The following is a 25,994-nucleotide window of genomic DNA, read 5'->3' as shown; positions in this document are numbered from 1 at the left end:
GGGGTCGGAGCTGTCAAAGGCCCCTGCCCCTAGATGCCTCAGTGCGCCCACAGTGACACACCCCAGGATGCCTGGTGACAGCTGGAGTCGACTCAGGGTTGTGATTTCCACAGACTATTGTGGGGCCGTATGCAATACTGTCAACTGTTTTTAAAATGGAAACATACAAGTGTGCATTCTGACACTGCTATTTAATCTCTGCATGACTTTGTATGTGAAGTGAAAGTCACTCAGTCCTGTTCTACTCTTTGCAACCCCATGGACTGTAGCCTTCCAGGCTTCTCTGTCCTTGGAATTCTCTGGGCAAGAATACTGAAATGGGTAACCGTTCCCTTCTCCAGGGGATCTTCCCAACCCAGGGTTCAAACCCAGATCTTCCACATTGCAGGTGGATTCTTTACGGTCTGAACCATCAGGGAAGTCTGACTTTGGGTAGGTCATTTCCTGTCTCTGCTGCTGCTGCTAAGTCGCTTCAGCCGTGTCCGACTCTGTGCGACCCCATAGATGGCAGCCCACCAGGCTCCCCTGTCCCTGGATTCTCCAGGCAAGAACACTGGAGTGGGTTGCCATTTCCTTCTCCAATGCATGAAAGTGAAAAGTGAAGTGAAGTCGCTCAGTCGTGTCCGACTCTTAGCGACCGCATGGACTGCAGCCCACCAGGCTCCTCCATCCATTGGATTTTCCAGGCAAGAGTACTGGAGTGGGGTGCCATTGACTTTCACAATTCAAATGAGGACAATAATCCTTAACCTCTCGATGCCATGGTGTGTTATTGACTAAGAAGAGGTAGATTATAGTTATCAGATCCTCCTGTATATCAGAGCCTGCTACTCAGCCTGGAAGTGCTGAGTCCAGGTTGTGCTTTAATGTGTCCCAAGTGATGATGAGGCTGATCCATGAACTGTATTTTCAGGAAGCAAGGCTCTAGATCACTATTAAGGGAAAGAGTCATTATTACCTGGACCATGAGTTTCTCTTGTTGAAGAAGGAGTATGTACTAAATAAACAGCTTGTGAGGTCACTACCTTTCTTCTCCCCAGCAGGCAGAGAAGCTAAGAAGCCCCCTGCTTCTGTGGTGGATGTCCATGGGGTGGGCCTGCCAATACTCATCGCTGGGCAGAGTGAAAGGTAATCTTGGGCCTTGGAATGTCAAGCAAGGAGTAGGAAAAATCCATAAAACTTTGTATTTCTGGTTTGTCTTTTCCATACATTAGCCAGGATGCCTGGGAAAAAGGACAGAGCAGTGACGCTAGGCTCAGAAACTTGGGCATTCAAAGCATGGGAATTTGATTCCCTCAAGTCTGATCAAGAGAAACCGTCACTCTGTCTTGAAGTGATCCCCTCCAAATGACTACAGATGTTTTAAGTAAAAATATTCTCCAAATGAAACAACTAATACTACGGTCCTCTACAGGCTCCCTCGCTCCACTGTCTAAGACCCTGATCCTCAGAGGCATCTGTAACACACAGAGAGGCCAAGTTGCCACCGCTCATACATTCATTCCACAAACAAGTTTTGAGCACTTATTCTGTGCCAAGCACTGTGCTGGGAGCTGGGAGGACCAAGGTACAGTCCTTGGTTTCAGTAGCTTGTTATCTAGCAGAAAAGACAGACACAGAAACAGGTTATTACAATGAGATAACGTGATCATTGAGGTTCTTTCCATGTACCTTGGGAGCCCTGAGGGAGAGCCTGAAACTGCCTGGGGAGCAGGGAGAGGCCCGATAAGGTAGTGATAAGTTGGTAGTATCTGGGGTGGGGTTTGAAAGAGGAACTTCCCTGGTGGCTCAGATGGTAAAACGTCTGCCTACAATGCGGGAGACCAGGGTTCGATCCCTGAATCAGGAAGATCCCCTGCAGAAGGAAATGGCAACCCACTCTAGTACTCTTGCCTGGAAAATCCCATGGATGGAGGAGTCTCGTAGGCTAGAGTCCATGGGGTCGCAGAGAGTCAGACATGACTGAGCGGCTTCACTTTCACTTTGAAAGAGAAGAGGAAATTTTGCAAACAGAAAACAGCACAGATTTACTTCAAACAAAAGGAGAAATGAGAGTCCCAGGGTGGTGGTCAGGCCCCAGGGTGTGAGCAACGAAGTGCCTCCCCTCTCTCCCCTGAGCCCTTGGTTTCCCTCTCCAGGCCTTGGTCACTAACCTCTGGATCCACAGCACTGGCTTGGCTGGTTTGGCCAGTCTCCTGGCCACTACCCCACCTCCAGACCCCAGACCATTAAGAAGCTGATATCATTCACTCTTGAGCCAACTCATGGCTGCAGAAGCAGCTGAGAAATCAGCCAACCGCTCCCAACCACAGTGGAGGCGACGGTTCCAGAAGTGCAGCATTTTCCACTCTTGGCTGCTAGGCCTGTAGAAGTTGATGTCAGATGAGAGGCTGGCCCTTGAGATTCGTTCATACCTAGGAATGCTGGGAGTTTTCATAAACAGTTTCACTCTCATGAAGAAGTCAGGCAAATAGGAAGTGACATTCTTTCTCATCTTCTCTTGACAAAAAAATCCGCCTTGGATCCTGTTCCTACCGTCTGAATCCACAAGCATTTCCTGCTGCAGCAGTGTAGCCTCCACAAGGGAAAAAACAGGCAAGTCTCCCAGGCTAAGGGGTTTGAAGGTTTCCTGAGCCTTACCTCCCAGCAAGGCAGAAGCAGGGAGTGGCAGAGAAGTGGGATAAGGGAGCCCTGCAGGCTCCAGCAGCAAGCGCTGAGGGTAGGGGGAGGCGAGAGGGAGGAGGAAGCCTAGGACTGACCGGGCTTCAGGGCAGGGACAGTCTGCAGGGCAGAGACAAGGCCGTACACGGAGGTCATAAAACAAAATTTATCTTTAATTTGTAAGTGTCAACAGCAGTACAAAAGATGGAGTGATGACGACTAGATTAAGGGTAGAGAGGACAGTCTTGAGGTAAATGAGCATAAATAGGCAGTTCTTATAGACACTCCCCTGAGGGGCCTAGGCCCCACCATGGCATATACATTATCACCCAAAGATGGCATGTTTAACATATCAGGAAAGCACCTTGTGCAAAAAGGAAAAAAAAAAAAAGTAGCTAAGGTGCCAACATACACCAGGATAGATAAAGACAGTGTGTCTTTCAATTTTGTCTTTTCCCTTAATTATGAGGCAGAGGAGGGGAAGACTTTGAAAAGTACCACTGAAAGGTTATTCAATGTTGAGTTTTATCTCACATCAATACTGCACAACGAAATCCAAGAAGTGTGTGTATGCAACAAAGCTAAGAACAATGATTCATTCCTTGAAATCTGAAGAGATTCTCTTTTTTTTCTCATTTCTTTAATCCTTAGCAAACTTTTTTTCCATTATCAGGAGGAGAGTGTGAGAAAGATGTGATGACAACCCTTTTAAGGTCATTTAAAAACTTTACACTGGACTGTACAAGATTTTTTTTTGATAAACTATTTACATTTCAGACTTTCAAACATATTCAAAGCAGCAATAGACACTAGTTTTTATGGTTCTTGTTTTTTTTTTTTTTTTCTAATTGCCCAAATAGTTACCAGCCATGGGCCAAGTAGGTACCTGCATTATACATAGAATTTCTACAAAGAAAATCTGCAGTTAAAATTTGCTCAAGGGTGTATTCGATGCCCTCAGTCCCAAGGGCCACACCCCCAGTGTTGCTAGAGGAACCAGCGCAGTACCTTGGCAACAGAGTAGCAGTTGTCTCAACAGCCCTACACAAACTTTACACTTTGAAACAGCAGCCAGCATGTCAGTCCAGCATGTCAGTGAATTGTGCTGATTAAATTAACATAGAATACAATCTCACAATATACATCACAAACAAATTACAATGTCGGGAAATAAAAGAGTTACAATAAGATAAGTTATGTAGTAACAGCTTATAAGCTTGTCTAAGGTAATAAAAATTTTACATGGCAAATACAATAATGAATGAACATAAATGCTAAGCATTCTAATTTGCTACAAGCTGGAGAAGGGTACAATAAAGACTGCACTTTTTCAAAAAAGCAAAAACACATATGACAAAGGAAGACAAACGGAGAATGCACACGAGCAGGTCTGCAATGTGCAGCATACAAAACAGTTAAATATTTGCACATTCCCCATACTCCAAGAGCACCAGCACTGAGGCCTCACTTTCTGCCTGTGGTTCTTCAGGAATAAGAACGTACTGAGCAAGATATGTCACTGAGTTGCCTTCCAGCTTTCGTGTTGCCATGGACGACAATCAGAAGAGAATCTGCACTAAGCTTTACCTTTCTGCCTTGCCCCCTCCCACCTCTAGCCCTGCCTCCAAGGTACCAGCATTCCCAATACTTGTTCATGAGCTTTTGGAAAGAAATCTGTCCCCAAAGGAAAAGATGGGGTGGGGATGAAAGGGAAAAGTGTTTGCATATCAGTATTTTCAGTGATATTAGCAGAGGATTACGCTCAATAGTACATGGCATCAGAAACAGAACATAATCGGCAGGAATAACAGACAGAAGTTGTTTATTAAGGAAGAAAACATGTCAGGGGACAGATGACTTAAGGAAATGATGCAAGTGCTTTAGTAAAAGGACAAATGAGGTCATACAATATTATTATACTTTGAGAAGTGAGCTTAAGTGCCAACTCAGTCCTTAGACAAACATATACAAAATCAGGCAAGGCTACAGCAACCATTTTTTGTCATATTCTCATTAAAAAGGAAGACCCAGTAATAATTTCAATACATTCCTCTAGCTGCATTCTTTGCAGTTGTTGGCACTTGGTACAGGACTTCTCGTACGGTTTAAAACTACGAAGCGATCCTTTTTCTTTTCCTTAATGAGTAGGTAGAGGTCACCTCTTTGCAGAATGAGTGAAGTAAGAGGAGCAGCCTCAGCTGTGGTGTGACCAGGCTGCCTTCCTACTGGGGGTAGATGGGCTTCCTCGAAACAATCCCCGCTTTCACTAGTGCCTGTGCCCCACTGCTCGGGAGGGTGTGCTCCGGAGAAGCAGCCTGGCTTCACAAGGAAAAGAAAGAAGCCTTTAATTTCAGCCCTAGAGTGATCACACCCTTTTCAAACACCCCAGGCTCCAGTGGGGCTCATGTTCAGGGGAGGCCAGAATTTGACAAGCTCAATAGCACTGTGAGCCCACACCTGAATTTAGAACTTGGCCTGAGAGATGGTGTTGGGACCCTGGCAAACAAATCAGGCCTGAGGACAAGGTTGGAGAGTATCACATACCAAGTGGAGCGAACTGATGTGCTCCTGAAAGGGTGAGCTGAATACAGGTGAAAACAACAAAGCTTTCGTACCTTCCTGGAAAAGATACCACCTCACATCTGCCAGCGAAACAGAGACACTGCTCGACTGGCTCCTCCTGTCCACAGACTGACCTTTTCTTTCTCTCTCTCTTTCTTTCTTTCCCTTTCTTTCTCTTTCTTCTTTTCTTCTTTCTTTCTTCGTTCCTTTGCTTCCTTTCTTTTCTTTCTTTCTTCCTTTCCTTCTTTCTTCGCTTCCTTCCTTCCTTCCTATTCCATATGGTCCATTTTTTTAGGACAGGATTGTCTGTCAGTGTCCCTATTCTAAGTGACAAAGAAAATCCTGATCCTGCAAGTTCTTTAACAAAATGGAGATGTTTACCTTTGATTTGAAGATATTATGAAATAGGGAGCAATGAAAAAAAAAGTTGATTAACATTCTTTAATCTAATTGGCATGATGAGGCTTTCATTAATGGCCAATCTCAGAGGCAGATTTTTGCCTTTGTAATGGCATTCATGCTTCATGCTATTAAATGGTCACAGGACTACCTTATAAGATTCATGTGGATTCACAGAGCAAATTTGACTCCCTCCCAGCTGTGCTGGAAATTCACCATGTTCAATTCATCAGCTTTCTATGAGAAAAAAAGTGAAAGGCTGAGTCTGTGGACAGTGGGTTCTAAACTGTACGAGAACCCGAGTGAAGGGTTTTCCTGCTCCAGCTGCAAGTGGGGCTCTGCTCTCTCACTGTGGCTGATAATTCACTACCCCATGAGGTACAGTGACTTGTCAACTTCTAGTCTGGACCAACATACATGGATAGAGAACAAAAAGGAAATACATAACTTATATTTCACTAAATATTCATGAACCAAAAATAAATTCTATTTCTATGTTATATTTACACAATTAGAAAAATCTAAAATGAGATGGTAAAATCATAAAAACTTTGTTTAAGCCCCACTGAAAATAAAATGAAGTGATCCCTATGATTGTCATTCTTAATTTCCATGGATATTTAGAGCCAAACTTGGCTAATAAATAGAATAAACTGCTTATGTGCAGAATTTAGATTCAAATACAGCATCACTGTTTGACCCAATGAAAGAGACGTTTACAATCAGATCATTCCTGAATAGCCTTTCATTTTTAAGAACATGGCTAGGAGTAACTGAACCCCAGTACTGAGGCAGAGCTGGAGCTAAAACAAAGTGTTCATACACACATGTATTTTGCATAAATAAATGAAATAACAAGACATAAAAATGACTCAAATCCGGCAACTGTGAGGCAAGCCCACACGAGTCGAAACAGATGACTTTTGTTCATGTAGTTTTCGTACAACAGCTTCACATTAGTCAGAAGTGATAAAAAATACCATTTATATCCAGTGCTTATAACACTTACGAAACAACATCTGTGAGTGTGTGTGTTTTTTTGTTGGCTTTTTGTGTTGTTTTCTTTTTTTTGTTTCTTTTTTTTTTAAACTACAAGCAAAATCAAGTTTCAGTCCTAAAGAACAGTCCTTTGTTCTCCACCAGCCCAGAATATTATTTTGGCATGGTCATAAAAACAAACAAAATTAACCTACTATTCTAAATGTTTGCCTTTGTGCAAAATTAATTACATACAATACAATGCTAGCCATACAGCACTCTACCTATGCAACAAAATCAAAAAGGAGTGGGAGAGGGCAAAAGCAAGAATCAAAGAGAAAGAGGAAAAAAAAATGTGAGAATGAACTGAGGAGGAGAGGTATATAATCAAAAGAAACCAGTAAGACAATAATAAATACTCATTTTTTTTTTTTTTAGAAAAATGACCTCCCCCTCATTTGAAATAAATGTACAAAAACAAAGTTCCAATCCCCAATCAATATTAAGAACCAAACATTCCTATCAGTACCTAAATCAGCTTATAGAGAGCACTCCTAGCTAATGACATAGACAGTAATGTCTTGGCTAGACCTATTTATCGCTCTTAGGTATGGCCGTGAGCACTCTTAAATAAATACGAAGGTACACTATTTTCTTCCAAGTGACAAAATGGCTCAAGAAATCTGATGGGGCCGTTCCTATGTCCTGGTGATCAGATTCTGGTTGTCCCATGAGGTGAACTGTCCCATTTGCTGACATTCTCCCACTGAACTACTCGGGGTGAGGCTCCCCCGTAGGCAATCAGTCCTGGATTCAGGAAGGTCAAGATGGCATGGCTGAGCTCCCTGTCATTAGGAGATGAGGAAGGAAGCCTCACTGCCCTCCCAACGCATCAGCACATCTCCAGAAAAATCCTCGTGTGACACGGGCAGTTAATCTTGTTCACACATAGGCATGACCCCCACGCGGCCACAGATGGAGGGAGTGAGCCAGAGGAACTCGTCTGCTGCCCCAGGAGTGATCTGTTCCCCAGAATTAACAGTAGGAACATCCCATTTAGGGAATGTATTTCCCCTCCTTCTCCCTCCCTATTGTTTTCTTTCATTCTCTGGATGTATCATGACAATTTGCCTCTGTCACTGCTCTGAGGCTGTCATGCGGCTTCTTGCATCCTGAGGACTTTGCAAAGAACTCTCTAGATGTGCCAGATGGGACAGGCAGCTCAGTGAAGAGGTGCCAGCCCGTGACAGCATCCCTGTGGACTCCTACATGGCCCGCAGCTTTGGGCTTTAGGATTGGCCGCAGGACTCTCCTGCCTGGCAGTCACCACTGTTGACCCTTGCTGCTAAATGGCATTCAGGGGAAATGCCACCGATGCAGATCCTACCACTTGTTGCTTAACTGAATTAGGGGAAAATTCTGGCAAAAGATTCAAAGTCATGGTGAACCTCAGGGACATTCCTGTAAGTCTCTACACCTGTATCCAAATACACAGCTCTACAGCCATATCTACACCGATGTTCAAAAACAACTATATAGGTATTTAGTAGTATCTTGTTTCAGAAATGCTTCCAGATGTTCTGGGGACATAAAATCACTATGTACATCTTTTGTATCTAGCAGGAGAAGGAGGTGAAAAGGGTTGAAAAGTTCTTTGGGGAAGGAGGGTGAGAAAAAAGAATTATTAAATTAATGCCACCAACGATTTTTTTTTTAAATAAATAGTAAGTGGACCCTTGACATTCTGGAATGAATAAATTATTTAAGAGAAAAATGTGTTAAGACTGAATGTCAGGGTTAAAGGCAAAGGGATAATGGATGTAGTGAGAGGTGGTCTCAGGCAGAGAAGACCACCGTGTCGGTATCTGGTGTGGTGACCGCTCCAGTGTGCGCATGTCATACCACGTCACACTGAGGGCACGTCAAGAGGCAAACACGACTGGGTCCATGCACTGCGGCAACCTTGTTCATGCCTTACAATATCTCGTCTCCAGATTCCTGAGTACTTTACCATTGTCTGGAAAAAAAATATGTGTGGTTTGCTATTTTATTTTAAGATGCCAAAGATTGTCTAAGACTTTGCAGTGTCTCCTTTAAGACTTTTAAAATATTAAGATTCAAAAGTTATGAAAAAGTTTGGCACATTCAAAGTTTAACTCTCCACGTGGAAAAATGGAATTCCGAGGCCTTTTGAATATGCTCTGCATGCAGCTGCACACGCCGTGGACTTGTTCTGTTTCCAATATGAAATTCTCAGTTGTTTTCTAAAATAATTCAGAATAAAAACACATTCACAACCTGTAGGCCGGCACAGCATACCTGAGTGAGAATGTTTAACCCCATCTAAAACAGTAACTTAAACCTTTATCAACATCCAAAAGAAAAAAGTAAGACAAAAATATAAGACTTGTAAGACAGCTATGGGTTGAGATAAGTTTTCAAGTCCTGGTGTCTCATATTTAATATGTCTTCACCTAAATTAAAAAACAACAACAACAATAACAATAACGACAAAAAAACTCAAGTTCATGAAAAATCAGGGAAAACTTAATCTGTCTCACGCTTTACGAAACAATTAAGACCATTCTGCTGATGTAATTGTGGAGCCACAAATGCATGCGGGCTCTTTAAGAATTTTTTTTGTTGGGGGAGGGGAGGTGAAATGTCAGAGTATTTTAATTCAGCAAACAAACACTTCTCAGTTGGCACTGACAGCTTCCGGGGCTTCATTTTCACTGCTATAGTCTGATTTGGGGTCGTCTTCATAGTCATCATACATTTCCATTTCATCCTCTCCATTAATCATTTCGTTTCCAGCTAGGCTTCCGCCGTCTGTCTTCATACCATAAGAGCTCTGGATGACCGGGAGGCTGGGCTCTGGGCTGGCCGAGGTGCTAGAGCAGTCAGATGTCATCTGAGGTGACGGTGTGGTAGTTGCCATAGTAATAGCACCAGGATACACAACACCTGTTCCTGTGGTGATTGGAATCTGAGGCTGCTGCCTGTATAGATTCGAAAACAATAAAATAAAACAGAGGGAAATATCTATATACACATGTTCTTCTGGGTGGCTTTGGAATTCATCCCTCACACAGTCTCAGAGGGGAGTCTGTTTGAAATTCTAAGCAAATGATGAAATAGGACAAAGGTGTGTCCTGGAGGAGTTCTGCAAACCTCACTGATGATGTGGTTGAGGTTAAGCAATACAATGGAGCAACTTATTGATGGTTTTGCAACATGGAAGCAAAGCTTTGATAACCCTTGGCATTTGGAACAAATACTGTAGCTAACTCCACAAAGTTACTTGTGAGATCATTTTTTTAGGGTCTCCTAGAACATTACAAAAAAAAAAAAAAGGCTGGTAACATGAGACATACTTTAATGACACTGTTAAGCAGGTTTATGTCTTCACCTTGGTTTGAGAGCTGTATAAAGAAAGAATCAAGATGAGGAAGGATCCTATACATCCCAGAGTCAGATTCAGTAAAGCATGTATTTGGTATTCATGTAAATGTCTACTTATTTCTGTGGTTAAACCTGTAGGGAAGCTCGTTGAAACTTCTATTTCCTAATTATGGAAGGATCATCTTGGGTGTCATTACTCCTGTGGCCCTGGGCTGGAGCCAGGGTTGAAGGAGTCAGGAGTGAAGAACATTGAGAGCTTTGCTACTTAACAGAACAACACAGGTTGCCTCATCCTACATCCTAGTGGGTGCCAAGGCTTGGTCACACCAGATCAGTCTGTCATCATGTCACTCTAGTTCAAATAAACTTACCAGAGCCTTTACAAAGGTCAGTCTCTCCCTCTGCAGGGAGACATGGCTATCTGTCTCTCATTTCCCTTGAGGCATTGTAACTTGAAATATTGAAAGAATGAAAGACCTACTACCTAGCTCGAAGAATAGGACTGAAACAATATTCATTCATAGATGCAAAATTCACCAAGTGTTTCTCAATCTTTAGGGACATTAATATAAATTCACTTCAAACTGCCCTTGTAACTCTTTTCTGAGCCTCAGTTTCCATCCATTTACAAAAGCTGGGATCAGTGAAGTCCTGGAAGGTCCTTCCACCTTTTAATACTTGACTTCAGGTCAGTCGATCACTTGAACGATTCTTATTGAATGTTGAATAAGAATTCAACGTTCAATGAGAACGTTGAATTGTAGACTGAACGTTTGTTTCAATCCTACATCGAAACTTTCTATCCACCTCAATCTAAGAGGAAAATACTCTGAATTTGTGAATAATTAACTAAGTTACCAGCTATTTTTTGAACGTCTTGAAGGAGTATAATTTCTCAAGGGTTGTATGCTTTCCAGCCTGGTAGAAGGAGAAATGACAGAAATGGCCTAAAATCACACTGTGGCGTATCCGATAGTGCTATCTTTAACAACCTCTGTCAAACACTATGAGGCATAATATTGATGCCTTAACCTTTAACTAACATAAAATATTTTCATATAGATTATCTCATCCAGTTAAAATTGTAACTCCATGAGGTATTATTATGCCCAGTTTTCAGATGAAGAAAACGAGACCTTGCTTAAGATCCTATATTTAGTAATCAGCACTGCTGAGATTTGAAGCTAGATCACCTGACTTGAATTCCATCATTCTTTCCTCTAAAGATATTCAGTATACAGACACATTCTGCTTACTATATTCCATAAAAATTCCTGAGCTTGCAGAGCCTGTAGGCATCCAGTTGATACTAAGCCCCTGACATTGATCCATTTTCTATGTTGCTGGCAGTGATATTTTGACTGTACCAAAGAAGAGGATAGAGAAATCTAAATCCATGTGTAGAAACATCTGATAAAATACTGGCTTCCCTTTCATAGAACCAAATTCTAACAACAGTATACTTCTTGCTTCCTAAGTTTGGGGCGAATTGACACAATTAAATTTTATGCTAACCTACCCAAAGCAATAAATGCCTCATTGATTTTTTTTTTTTTAACTGAGTTTGGATAATTGCAATAAAAAATATTTTTGCCTTAATCACATAATGAGTGTAGAGTGAAAACTTTTACTGCAATATTAACCCATTTTACAGATTTCCCAATTTGGTAAATGAATCTATATTTGTTTGCTCTTAGTGTTCCATTACCAAAATATAGAACTAGTTTGTTTCATTTGCAAACTATCAAATGGTACATTTTCTTTTCATGAAGGACATTTTCTTTTTGCAAAGAATAGGTGGTCATTTTTTTGCAGTATTTTAAAATCAAAATATCTATATAGCTATTAAATAAATTTGAATTGACCTCTTATTATGTGCTATGGATAATGCTTAGATGTTTTTACATTATCTTCTTTAATCCTCACAATAAGCCTGAGAGAGAAATATCACTTCCCCTATTTTACAAATGAAGTAACCAATTAAGTTCCAAAGATTTTTTGTTGTTGTCCAAAGTGACACAGGTACCATATCCAGGAGTTGAATTCTTTCTTATTTCACAAATTCTCTACTAGATATCAAGATTAGGGTGAGAAAGGTAAGCTCAGACTATCAGGAAAATACTTAATCTGAATCAGAATCCAACTCTTCTACACTGAGTTGCACATATTTAAAAGTATTTGGACATTAACTTGGTGATGGAACACTGAGAACGAACAAACAAAACATCTTTCTGAAAGTGAGACAGGAGATATTCAGAAGCCTGCTACTAGGTGGTAGAGGGATAGTAGATGGCGTCACCCACTGCCTACAACCCCGATCGACTTCCTGTCTGGTCAATTCCCCTTCATTCCTTGACGATGGAAATGCATATAAAACTTCTTATCTGATTTGTATGTTAAAAAAACCATCTCAACCTTAAAGGTGCAATACTGAACTGCTGATCATTCTCCCATATACCTGCTCCTCTCATAGCCTTTCAGATCTTGGCTAATGAGTACTTCATCTTCTGACTGCGGGGGCAAATCCTAAATCCCTATATCCAATCCATCAGCAACTCCTATTGGTTTGCTCTCAGGAATATATAATATTCAGAATCCCTCCACTTTTGCCGCCTCTAGCTCTACAAACCTGGTTTAAGCCACCATCAACTCTAATTTGTTTTATTGTAAGAGTCTGCTTCCTTAGTTCAGGGCACATTCCCTTCTGACAACATGTCAACCCTGTAGATAGAGTGATCTTTTTAAAACCTAAGTCATATCACAATACTCTTTTGCTTATAACTCTTCAATGTCTATCAATCTCACCCAGAATAAAATTCAAAGTCTTGACAATGGCCAACAAGTCCTTTCAGAATTTGGCTCCCTACTATCTCTGACACTTAGTACTCATCCCACCTATTCATTATGCTCCTATTGCTCTGACCCCATTATTTCTTGAACAAGCCAGACTCAATCTCACCTCAAGATCTTTGCAGTTGCTGTACACTCTGCCTAGCTCTCCCAGATATCTGCATGGCTGGCTCCCTCACCTCCTCATGTCTTTGCTCAAGTTTATCTTCTTAGTGAGGTATCTATATCCACTCATTTTAAAATTGCACTCCATCCTCTAAAACTCCCTACTCCTTTCCCTCATTTACTTTGTTCTAAGGTACTTACTACTATTTGATATTTATTTATTCATTCATTCACTCATTAATTGTCCAATGTCCCCCACTAGAATGCAAGCTTCATGAAGATAGATGTTTCAATGATATAGTCTGAGGATGTTTCACTGTTTAGGCAGAGCCTGAAACATAGGAACCACTCAACAAAAATCTGTTGAATACATGAAATGAATGAATGAATGAACTAGTGAAAAAAGGGAAAACAAATGAAAGGCTGGGTAGCCCATTCTAGAGAAGAAAATATGTAATGCTCTTAGATATATGGGAGAGAGGGTAGTGGAGAAGGAATGTGAATATAACTATCTTTAAATGCTTGAATGATTTTCTTCACACAAAAGGAAGAGATTTGTTCTAGAATGGACCAAAGAAGAGGATCAGAACCAATTTACAAAGTAGCAGAAAGGCCGAGTATGGCCTAGTTAAGAAGAAAGAACTTTCCAGCATTAGAAGATGTTCCATAAGGAAACTAGCTCCCTTGGAAAGTGGTGAGCTCTCTAGCCCTAGAAGAGTTCAAGCTGAACTTAAAAGGACTCCCACAATGACTACAGAGGCCCCTTCTGGGTTACCATTGATTCTGAAGATACAAAATCATAAGCTGACTGTTATGCTGGCCTTGATACCTCATTGTCATTATCAGCGTAAAAATAGACTAAAAAATTTGAGTATAACTTTCAAGAGTTTCCAAAATACTGTTTTACCCGACATATCTTACTTTAATGCCAGATAAAATTCTTAGGATAGCCTCTTTATTTATTATTGAACATTTTCATATTTCTTCCTTATATTCATGTTCTCCTTCATGCCAAAATAGGAATATCTACCTGTACTTTTGGAGAAGGAAATGGCAAGCCACTCCAGCATTCTTGCCTGGAGAATCCCATGAACAGAGGAACCTGGTGGGCCACAGTCCATGGGGTCTCAAAGAGTCGGACTCAACTGAGTGAACACTCACTCACTCACCTGTACTTTTCACCAGGCTGACCCTACCCAAACCTCAAGCCCCCTTCTTCAGGAATGGACTATAGCTGGCTCTAATGCGTAGTAATCTCCCTTCCTCTGAGCTTTACTTGCTCATCTATATAATTGAAATTAGTACTTCATTATACGTCATATGGAGCACCATGCAATGTATTCTGTGTGTGCATGTATACATGTGTACATATAATAAACTGTTATTTGCTAACTTATCCATGTAAGTCTCTGGCTTCTCTGACTATAGCATTCTCTGAGAGCTCATTGTGGATAGAATTAATGTACTATATTAACTTAGTACAGTGTTAGGCACACAGCTGGTTTCAGATAGGCCCAGTCCCTTACCAAATGACTGACTAATCAGTTAACAAAATGGAAAATCCAGCCAGCATGCTTAAGCTTTGTCTATCGGAAATTACTTTCCTGAAAAGCATTTTTCCTTCCTTTACAGATCAATTGCAAAGTCAAAATTCAAACACTGCAGATTTCACAAACAGGAATAGCTGGCAAGCATTGGGCTTTATAAGTAATGAATGTACACATCAAAACAAAAGTTGTAGATGTCTGTAAAAGTATACATATGTAGCTGATATGAGTAGAGATGTCTAAGAACCCTCCCTCCTAGCCCAAGTAGAGTTTGAGTTGACCCTGATAAAGTCCAGCATTGTGGTTTCCAAATCACAAGAACATTCCTGGAATATATAATCTAGCTTTGCCAACTGCAATGGAACTATTTATTTATGTTGTCAAAGGCCCTGTTTGCTGATCCTTCAGACTTTTACAGTATCTGTAAATGAAGGCAATGAAGTCTGTTCCTCAGGAGATTAGAAGTTGCGTATCTTTTTATATTACCTATTAGAGATTCTAATCCAGCTTTCTCTATAGGAGGACAAGACTAAAAATAGTATGTCTAGTCTACTCAATTAAATTTGTAAGTATCTTATAGGCTTGATTCAACCTCTTTAAGATCAAGATGGCAAATGTTCAAATCACTTATACCACAATCCAGTAGAACATAATTCTTTACAATATGAAATACATACCTGACACATAGCATCATTTCTCCAGAATAAGAATATTTGCTCTAATTTGGGACTTACTATGCGCTAGACATTGTCCAAGCACTTTCAATATATTAAGTTATTCAGTCTTCAGAAGGGTCTGATGTTGTAGGTATTATTGTCATCCCCATTCCATATATGAGGAAACTGAGGTACACAGAGTTTAAATAAGTTTCCCAAGAGCAAGTGGAGAGTTCAGAAGAATGAAAGACACTATGGGTTTCCCAGGTGGCTCAGTGATAAAGAACCTGCTTGCCAAGCAAGAGACACAGGTCCAGTTCCTGGATTAGGAAGATCCCCTGGAGAAGGAAATGGCAATCTACTCCAGTATTCTTGCCTGGGAAATCCCACGGACAGAGGAGCCTGGTGGGCTGCAGTCCACAGGATCACAACAGAGTCAGGCATGACTTAGTGACTAAACAACAACAATTGCACTAGTTCCTAGAGCCGGAAGAAGCAGATCTAGTATTTTAGCCAGCACAGTCTGGCTCCAGAATTGATGTTCTTAACCACTTACACTATACGGTCTCTAAACAATTTGTAGGCTCTAACTGAAAGTTTATGTGCAATGGTGAAAAGGAAAGATGTTTTACATAAGCCTGGTCTAAATCTTAGCTCTGCACTTTACTAGCTGTGTGACCTTGGACAAATTATTTAACATCTCTGAATATTGTGTTTTTCAACATTGTAGTGAGCATGGTATTGCCTGTCTTATAAGTTTTTGTGTTTGCAATAATTGCTATAATTAACTCAGCATAATTATTCAATAATTTACTATTATTGTTACTCAAAAAGTAGCTCTAATTTTAATATTTCATAGTATCTGCATAATTCTCGATTAGGTAAATTACTGAATAAAACTTCAACAAATTGGAAATAAATTTCATTTGGACATAGTTCTTTGGGAAAAGACAATATTGTACCTCTATGAACCCTAATTCTCATCTTAACATTAATAGTACTCCTATTGGGATTATTACAAAACTCTGATACTTAATCTATCAATTGAAAGGGTTAAATCTAAGGTTAGAGACAACATTACTCCATTTCATATATTGATAAATTCATTTCATAATAGCTAAGTGAAAAAAATCTAACTCACTGAACTTCCAGTTGTATCATCAGTAAAATGCATGGCAATGTTGAGCCATATATGTAACTTTATTGCCTTGAAAGTTATGTACATCTTTGCAAAATCAGCTATAAAAATTGATCTCATCCCCATTCCCTCAAGATGTCAATAGAAATCTTTGAATTTCTTGTTTGTATTTCCCTCTTGTAATAACCCCACATCTAATGAAGATCAATTTCCAAAGATGAGCCCTAGGGAGTTAATAATCTATCAAATACAACTACTTAAAAGAGAATACTAATCCTTAAGTGGGAATAATATCTGGCTTTATGTAGCAAGTACTATTAAAATCGGGCAGAGGAAAATAGTCAGCATTGACGATTAAAGAATGAAGTATTCTGGCCATTGCTTGCACATCCATAGCCCTATTCCTCAGTTTAAAATGAGCCTTCCACAAAGGACCTCCTATACCATCAGGATCCTTTGTCTCTAAATTTCAAAGTTCTTTATGCCACTGTATACCACGATAAAAGACCTTATTTTCTCTAGGTTCTAGGAGCTCTTCCTCAAATAGCATAGTTACACTCACGACTGTGCAGAATAGGACTGTGAGGCCTATTTTGAAGCAATATAGGAAGGACAGTTTCTCAGTCATTTGGCATGACAGAGACAGAGACCTGATTTAATCCTTTACTTCATTCTCACCTTTCAGTAGCCATGAGTGCGTGCTAAATTGCTTGTCACGTCCGCCTCTGTGTGACCCTATGGACTTGAGCCTGCCAGGCTCCTCTGCTCATGGGATTTCCCAGGCAAGGATTAAGGAGTGGGTACCATTTTCCACTCCAGGGGATCTTCCTGACCCAAGGATCAAACCCTCATCTCTACATCTACCTGCACTGGCAGGTAGGTTCTTTCACAAGCGCTACCTGGAAGCCCTCAGTAGCCATCAGACCTCTTAAAGCCTCGATTTCTTTATTTTAGAGGATTATGTAGTTTGTATACCTAAAATACCTCATATACAGTAGGCATTCAATAAGTGGTAGATGCTATTGAGTTGATTTAGAGTTTCATTTTATATACATTGTTATGTGTTGAGGTATTTTGATCCAGAGGTATTGTCAATGTTGCCTTTCGTAAAGGGGACTAAATAGAATTACTGCATCTCATATATTCAAATAAGTATCAGGGAACTAAAATGGTGCTTTTGCTAATCTTCCAGACTGTGGCAAAAGGGACCCACTATGCAACACAGGGGACACGACAGGAGAGAAAGATCGGAATGAGAGAATGTCTCAAATTTAAACGTTCGATTCTCTGCTCAAAAGAGATTATATACGTTTTCAGGGATACACTAACAGGATTAAAAGAAGACATTATACAGTCTTAAATTTACATTTTCTTACCTACAACTATACTTCCTAACGTGTTCCGTGATTTGGTATATTTCATAAATACTCTAATTAGCATGTGAATTGCCCAATTATACTGTATTGTACTTTTGGAGTTAAAAGCATTGCTTTTTAAAAAATGTAAACATTTACAACACAGAAGGATTTGATATCCTATTTTGGCACATCTTCATCTGCTAATATACAAGGATCCTCAAATAGCAAAGGGATTTCAGCCTCACTTTACCTCAAAAAGGTTCTACCATACATAGACTGTGCCATTCCTCACATAGGACTCAGGCATATTCTGAAGGCATCGTCATTGATTGTCTAAAGTGATATAAAAGACAGTTTTACTGTGATAGCAAATCCATGTTTAATAAGGGTAATAATGATAGGAATTCACCATTATTGATATTATACTAAGATTATACAAAGCATTTTTAAAAGCATTGCCTTATTGAGATAGGTACTATTATTTATTTCACTTCACACATGAGAAAAGAGAAGCTTGAAAAAGTTAAATAACTTGCCCAAGCAGACAGCACAGTCAGAGTCTGAAGCAAATGCTGAAGCCCATGCTCCTCCCTAGGACACTCTAGTGTAGCGTATAGTGACCCAGACTGCTCTCATTGGCCTTTTTGTGTGTGTATTCTATTTACCTTTCCAAATTAGTTTTCTGTTTTTAAACACCTGCTTCTGAAACTAACCTTTTGTTCCATGAGGTTATTTATTTTTTTTAACGTCCTTAAAAATAAAAGGTTCTTTACTCCTCCTCTAAGGTATCTCTTTTCTTCAACTCAAGTGAAGCTTTCTTATTTTCCTGACATGGCACAGCTCCTCAGTTCCCCTTCCAGTCAACAGTGAGCACAAGTTCCTCTTTACATCTTCCACTTCTCTCTCTCAAGCCCTTCCTAAGTGTCTCTCCAGTCCGATTCCAGGTGCCTCAGGCCAGGGCCTCCAGAATAGTCCTCTGGTTTGCCACCCCCTTGGGCTTCTAGGTCTGAGTGTGCTGGAACATATAGGCATCTGCATCCCCACTTAATTCTGACGACTGTGGTTACAAGAGGCCTCTTTTGAATGCAGACAGCCAGTCAGCCAAGTCGAAATTTATACCAGAAATCTATTACCTAATTTTTAAACAAAATGACATGAAATCAGACTTGAAGATATCAAAAACATGTCTAGTTTCTGATTTAAGCAAGAAAAATCCACATTGTTACTGCTTCTACCACAGAATAATTTACTGCAACAGGAGTTCTGGATCTTATGCCAAAAATGAGGTCCTCTAACCAATGTCAAGGCCAATTATCTTGTGGTAGATCCCACAACAAAAGCAGACTATTGTGATTAGAGTCAGAAGCACCACCCAGAGAAGCTGGAAAGCTTCTGGGGATTTCTTAAGGTTAGATTTTTTTTTTTTTTTTCTCTCTCTCTCTCTCTGTCTACTTAAATAAACTACCAGAAACTTTGTGTGTGGGCACTGAATATCTTAGATGAGTTTGAGAGACAATGAAAGGGGTAATCAGTTGAGAGCAATCTGTTGCATTTCTTTTGATTTGAGCAGGAGCCACGCTGCAAGGCTGTGTAGTCCTGATAGGCCCCATCTGTCACAACCTCCTCCTTGCCCTAATCTCCTTCCCAGACACACTGCCAGTAGCCATCCTGTGGTTTTTACTGGGAAAGGAAAGCCCAGGTGGCTGAATGCAGGAACACTTACCCCACAGTAAAGAACTGCCTCATCTCCTGTCTCCGAGACCTCATCAGTTGCTTGTATTCCCCAATCCGGAGCTTCTTGCCATCGACAATGCAGGTGCGTTTCGGTCGAGGTTTGTATTTATAGTTCGGGTACTTCTCTAAGTGGATCTTGCTTAGCCGGGCCTGCTCCTCATAATAAGGTTGCTTTTCTTGGTTGGACATGGATTTCCAACGAGACCCTAGACACAAACATAGCCTTTAAGTACCCAAGTGGTCAAGGCAACCTACTCCTGGTAAATACTGGGTCTATCTTCCCACCACTTCACCCACTGGGCTCTGAGTATCTCCTATTACCACATGTCATCCAGTCTCACAACTAGTATTTCAGATGATAGAGCAAAGAATAATTTGGATGTGACACATTTATTACATTATTTTTCTCAATAATTTAAAGCCTGATGCTACAATAAGTATATTGTTTTAAAACATGTCTTTGTTGCTTAAAGATCATCTCCTACACCAAGGTCATTTCCCCACCATCTGCATAGGGTTAAAAACCTGAATTTCCTAAGTATACTTGGAGTATGACAGAATACTCAGGAACAACTCTCTGCTGCTGCTAAGTCGCTTTAGTTGTGTCCGACTCTGTGCGACCCCACAGAGGGCAGCCCACCAGGATCCGCCGTCCCTGGGATTCTGCAGGCAAGAACACTGGAGTGGGTTGCCATTTCCTTCTCCAATGTATGATTCAGTGAAAGGTGAAAGTGAAGTCGCTCAGTCGTGTCCGACTCCTAGCGACCGCATGGACTGCAGCCTACCAGGCTCCTCCATCCATGGGATTTTCCAGGCAAGAGTACTGGAGTGGGGTGCCATTGCCTTCTCCGGAACAACTCTCTAGGTTCCAGTAATTCAAACAACTCTAACACTCCAAGCACCTTTGGTGAAGCTATCCTTTGATAAGATGTTAGCAAATGTTGATATTCTTCCATATATAAAAACCTAAGGTGCACACTGTCTCCCCTGGCCTGAGGTAATTAAAAAGCCTAAACTCCACTCAAGAAGTTATAACTTTAGAACCGGAAGGTACAGTTGGAATTATATATACCATTTTCAAGTACTCTAAACAATTCATTCAAAGCCATACCAATGAAAGTAAGAAATTTTTAATACGGTTTATACAGGAAGAAGGAAAAGTATTCACTTCTCTAATATTGTTTATAAAGAATTATCTAAACACTTGACAAAGAAGGGATGTGTTTTTTTACATGTATCAAATTGCATTTTTGTGTGTCGCTAGTGAATAAAGCGGTAACAGCTGTGCTGACTGGATGCTAGCTGTTCTTCGGTGGAGATTTTTCATATATAAACAAATGGAAAAGTTGTACAAATATTCTCTGTAGCCAGCAATATCCTGGTCTGTTTTAATAGCACATCCATCCCTGTTTTCCTGATTGTTGTGCAAAAGTTGTGTAGAAAGTCTACACGGACAAGGTTCTCTGTGTTCGGCTGGCTCCCAGCAGCTTAAAGCCCCAGTTAATGGAGGATTTTTGGTGCTCTTAAAAATGCCTGTGCTTAAAAGTTTACACTTTAATGAATACACTTACTATACTCTTAATTTTTTTTCACAGAATGCACATCAATAATATAGATTCCCCACAGCTGCCAACATGGAAACAGAGAGGTTCTGTGCCCATGGGCGAGCTTACTCATACTGGTAATAAAATGGCCAAAAAAGAGAAAATTTCAAAGTTATATATCAAAATTTAGGGACAGAAAAATAATAATTTTCTTTGGAATATCTATTAATTAGAAAAAATTTAATATATCCATCATGGTTTAAATTCATAAGAATGATCCCCTGATATACATCTCTGAAAGTCTAAAAATAAAACTCCACTTAATTGTAATGATTTTTAGTATCTACCTTGAAATTCAAACATCAAAAAGAAAAAGGGAAAAACTATTTTAACATTTTAACACTATTTGATCTTATGTATGTTCTAAATTTTCATAGGGGTCACTGCCTCAAATGTCTCAGAATCAAGTTAAATTATTTATACAGTGACAAAACATGTGTATTTGTGTATGTCCAGATCACTGATATTTACACAGGTTAAATATTTATTGCTTTTGAACAAAACATTTAAAAAAAGAAAACCACAGCTTAAGTCTCTAATGTTTTTCAGCTTCTTAAACAGCTCCCTTTGAGATTTTGTCACATCATGACAGCTTAAATAGAACAGTGCCTTCTGTGTTTTTTCTTTTTAAAGAGGAAACATGTTGACTGCAATGCTGCATGTTGAATAAAATACGTTCAATATGTTGAGTACAATAATTCCACACTGTATAATCTGCACGAGGCAAGATTTACACTAATAGAAAAAGGATTGAGTTTAATCCAGAGAAATAGGAGAATCACTCTGGCAAGTTACTCTGTGGTCTATGTGTTCAACTCACTGCTATGAAATCTGAACTAGTCATATCTTATTAAAGTAAATGTAGTTTTATTTTACAAGTTTTAAAGTTATCATTAGAGGCACTGTTCTACACTCCATAAATTTCACACTATTTTGGGGGCTCACCCCTAGTCCTTGGTGAGTTCTTTTAGAAGGACATACGAACCCAAGAACACTAAAGCAGAAAACTCTGAGTGTTTCCAGGGTTTCATAGCAACTGAAAGATTTTAAAAGACTAAATTAAGAAAAGGAGATAAAGATTGTCTTTATGATTCTTAGTTAGCAGTGACCCCTCAGAGTTGTCCTATTACACATACAATAAATATTTTGTCTCTAAAATAAGTGTTTAGTCAGTCCTGCCCTGGCACCTGGTGGAGGTACTAACTCCTAAACCTAAATGCCGCGGTGCGGGTGAAGAGTGAAGAGACGATGACAGTCTCCTGGGGCAGCTTGCTGAGTGACACCTAATATCTGCACACCACCATCTCCCTTAGGTGTCATATTAGGACCCTTCTTTCCACTCATTAGATAATTAGCGTCAGTGTCTGCACTCACCTAAGATTTTGCTAATGTTGGAGTTATGCATGTCAGGAAAGGCCTGAAGGATTTTCCTCCTCTCATCCTTTGCCCAAACCATGAATGCATTCATTGGTCGCTTGATGTGTGGCTCGCTGCTGGCCCGGCCTCGGGCATCCCTGTAGACTCGTGCTTCAGCCACAGTGGCACCTCCTGTTGGCCAACAATAATACTGCTGTAGTTTAGCTGCAGAGCCATTCATTGCTTTACTTCCTGTAATGTCAGGGCAGGAAGAACAAGATAGGTGCAAGGCATTATTATCTGGATAATGTAACACAACTTGCCACCTGGTTCAGTTGCTTTCCCTAGCAACTTTTTAATGAACTTCTTTTTAAATGAACTCTTGGAAGCAGGATACAGTTGCAGATGACAATCCTACAGGCTCTTCTGAGGTAGGTCTCAAAGATACACTGGGCAGAATTACTTTTGCATGTTTTTAAACGCCTAGCACATGTTTACTACAGTCAATTCCAGTTGACAATAAAGAATTATTTCGGCTTCCCAGGTGGTGTTAATGATAAAGATCCTGCCTGCCAATGCAGGAGTCATAAGACATGGGTTCAGTCCCTGGATTGGGAAGATTCCCTGGAGGAGGGCACAGCAACCCACTCCAGTATTCTTTGGAGAATCCCACGGACAGAAGAGCCTGGTGGGCTACAGTCCATAGGGTTTCAGAGTCCGACACGACTGAAGTGACTTAGCATGCACACAACCTTTCCTGCTGTGATGTCTCCCTTCAAAGGTAGGCTCTTATCTATGATTTTAGCCTCATGTGCTAAACATCACAGCCATTTCAAACTGCTGCTGCTGCTGCTAAGTCACTTCAGTCGTGTCCAACTCTGTGCGACCCCATAGACAGCAGCCCACCAGGCTCCCCCATCCCTGGGATTCTCCAGGCAAGAACACTGGAGTGGGTTGCCATTTCCTTCTCCAATGCATGAAAGTGAAAAGTGAAAGTGAAGTCGCTCAGTCATGTCTGACTCTTCGAGACCCCATGGACTGCAGCCTACCAGGCTCCTCTGTCCATGGGATTTTCCAGGCAAGAGTACTCGAGTGGGTTGCCATTGCCTTCTCCCCATTTCAAACTATCTTACCCAAAAGAATTCTCTTTCACAATACAGTACTTTGGCCAGTGCTCCCCTCACTGGCTGGAAGCTCCTTCTCTTACTTCTTCAAGCTAAATCTCACTCATCCTTTAAGGCCTATTTAAATATGGTGTGTTTCATGAATTAATTAAATAATTCAATTTAAACAATTAACTGAGAAATTACTATGACTTTGGCTTTATGCCAAATGCTAGGTATACAAAAGTGAATAAAACAGCACCTGCTTTTAAAGGAGCTCAGTTTGGGGAGGAGACAGACCCCAAACAGACAGTCATAATGGAATATATGGTAAGTGCTCTAATATTGAAGTAAACAGGACATCAAGAGGGCACCAGCAGAGGGGACAGTCAACTAATGCCTCCTATTAAAGGTGACATCTAATCTGAATCTTGGAAGACAAACAGGAATTAGCATGTGAATAGGGGAGTCTTTACTGCCCAGTAAAGACAGATGGGTAGGGTAATTCAGGCCAAAGGAAGAGCATTTGCAATGATGCCTCCCAGGCTGCATTCATTCCTCTTTTTTTTAATGTTTTTTTTCTGTGCCAAAGAAATTCCTTTTCTTTCTTTCTTTCTTTCTTTTTTTTTTTTTTTTTTTTGGTGATCATCTCTAATTATTTCCATTCTATCCCAGGTTTATGAGACCCCTAAAGTTAGTGTTTATGTTGTACTCATTTTTGTATCCCCCGGATTTTCCATACAATAGATACTCAATAACTACTTATTGGGCTTCCCTGGAGGCTCAGACAATAAAGAATCACACTCGTTTCACATGCTAGCAAAGTAACGCTCAAAATTCTCCAAATCAGACTTCACCAGTATGAGAACTTCCAGATGTACAAACTGGATTTAGAAAAGGCAGAGGAACCAGAGATCAAGTTGCTAACATCCATTGGATCATAGAAAAAGTAAGAGAATTCTAGAAAAACACCTACTTGTGCTTTACTGAGTATGTCAAAGCCTTTGATTGTGTGGATCACAACAAACTGGAAAATTCTTAAAGAGATGGGAATACCAGATCACCTCACCTGCCTCCAGCGAAATCTGTATGTAGGTCAAGAAGCAACAGTTAGAACTGGACATGGAACAACAGACTGGTTCCAAATTGGGAAAGGAGTATGTCAAGGCTTATTTAACTTATATGCAGAGTACATCATGTGAAATGTCAGACTGGATGAAGCACAAACTGGAATCAAGATTGCTGGAGGAAATGTCAATAACCTCAGATATGCAGATGACACCACCCTTACGGCAGAAAGCGAAGAACTAAAGAACCTCTTAATGAAGGTGGAAGAGGAGAGTGAAAAAGCTGGGTTAAAACTCGGCGTTCAAAAAACAAAGTTCATGGCATCTGGTCCCATCATTCCATGGCAAATAGATGAAGAAACAATGGAAACAGTGACAGACTTTATTTTCCTGGGCTCCAAAATCACTGCAGATGGTGACTGTAGCCATGAAATTAAAAGACGCTTGCTCCTTGGCAAGCTATGAAAAGCTATGAAAAACCTAGCTTGAAAAGCTTGAAAACATAGCTTGAAAAGCTATGAAAAACCTAGACAGAGTATTAAAAAGCAGAGACATTACTTTGCCGAAAAAGGTCCATCTAGTCAAAGTTACGGTTTTTCTAGAAGTCATGTATGATTGTGAGAGTTGGACCATAAAGAAGGCTGAACACTGAAGAATTGATGCTTTTGAGCTGAGGTGTTGGAGAAGACTCTTGAGAGTCCCTTGGACTGCAGGGGGATCAAACCAGTCAATCCTAATGTAAATCAGTCCTGAACATTCATTGGAAAGACTGATGCTGAAGCTAAAACTCCGATACTTTGGTCACCTGATGTGAAGAGCTGACTCATTAGAAAAGACACTGATGCTGGGAGAAATTGAAGGCAGGAGGAGAAGAGGATGACAGAGGAAAAGATGGTTGGATGGCATCATGGACTCAATGGACATGAGTTTGAGGAAGCTCCAGAGATGGTGAAGGACAAGAAAGCCTGGCATGCTGCACTTCATGGGGTCGCAAAGAGTTGGAAACGACTGTACAACCGAACAAAAACAACTACTCCTTATTTGGCTTCCTTGGAGACTCATGATAAAGAATCTGCGTGCAATGCAGGAGGCCTGGGTCCGGTCCTGGAGAAGTGAATGGCTACCCACTCCAGTATTCTTGCCTGAATTCCAAGGACAAAATTGTTAAGTTTCAACTCATATACAAAAGTAGTAGACTAAAAGGCAGTCATTTCAAGGGTCCTGATATATTTATCTGCTGCATGAGGATAATTCTTTAACATCCCTATGAAAGTGAAAGTCACTTGCTGCTGCTGCTGCTGCTAAGTCGCTTCAGTCGTGTCCGACTCTGTTCGACCCCATAGACGGCAGCCCACCAGGCTCCCCGATCGCATGGACTCTACAGTCCATGGAATTCTCAGGGCAGAATACTGCAGTCGGTAGCCTTTCTCTTCTCCAGGGGATCTTCCCAACCCGGGGATTGAACCCAGGT

At 40.6% G+C, this 25,994-nt stretch overlaps 1 protein-coding gene across 35 annotated transcripts in view; it reads right to left on the bottom strand.

Moving 5' to 3' along the window:
- Nucleotides 1–2,813: 2,813 nt before the first annotated feature.
- Nucleotides 2,814–25,994, bottom strand: part of SOX6 (SRY-box transcription factor 6) — a 720,388-nt gene continuing 697,207 nt past the window's right edge. For 30 of the 35 annotated variants that reach the window (XM_070803611.1, XM_070803609.1, XM_019974613.2 and 27 more), the window contains 3 exons: nt 22,372–22,605; nt 19,383–19,599; nt 2,814–9,602 (listed from right to left, as the gene is read on the bottom strand). In XM_070803611.1, the coding sequence (XP_070659712.1) occupies nt 9,299–9,602; nt 19,383–19,599; nt 22,372–22,605 (755 nt within the window). In that variant the 3' untranslated portion in view covers nt 2,814–9,298. The remainder of the gene's footprint in view (nt 9,603–19,382; nt 19,600–22,371; nt 22,606–25,994) is intronic. The other 5 variants (XM_070803604.1, XM_070803624.1, XM_070803617.1 and 2 more) reach the window with 1 other exon arrangement.

The sequence above is a fragment of the Bos indicus genome, chromosome 15, assembly GCF_029378745.1.
Source record: "Bos indicus isolate NIAB-ARS_2022 breed Sahiwal x Tharparkar chromosome 15, NIAB-ARS_B.indTharparkar_mat_pri_1.0, whole genome shotgun sequence".
In the NCBI taxonomy this organism is placed as follows: Eukaryota; Metazoa; Chordata; class Mammalia; order Artiodactyla; family Bovidae; genus Bos; species Bos indicus.
Note: the sequence above shows the minus strand (reverse complement) of the source record. Positions and strands in the feature narration are given on the sequence as shown.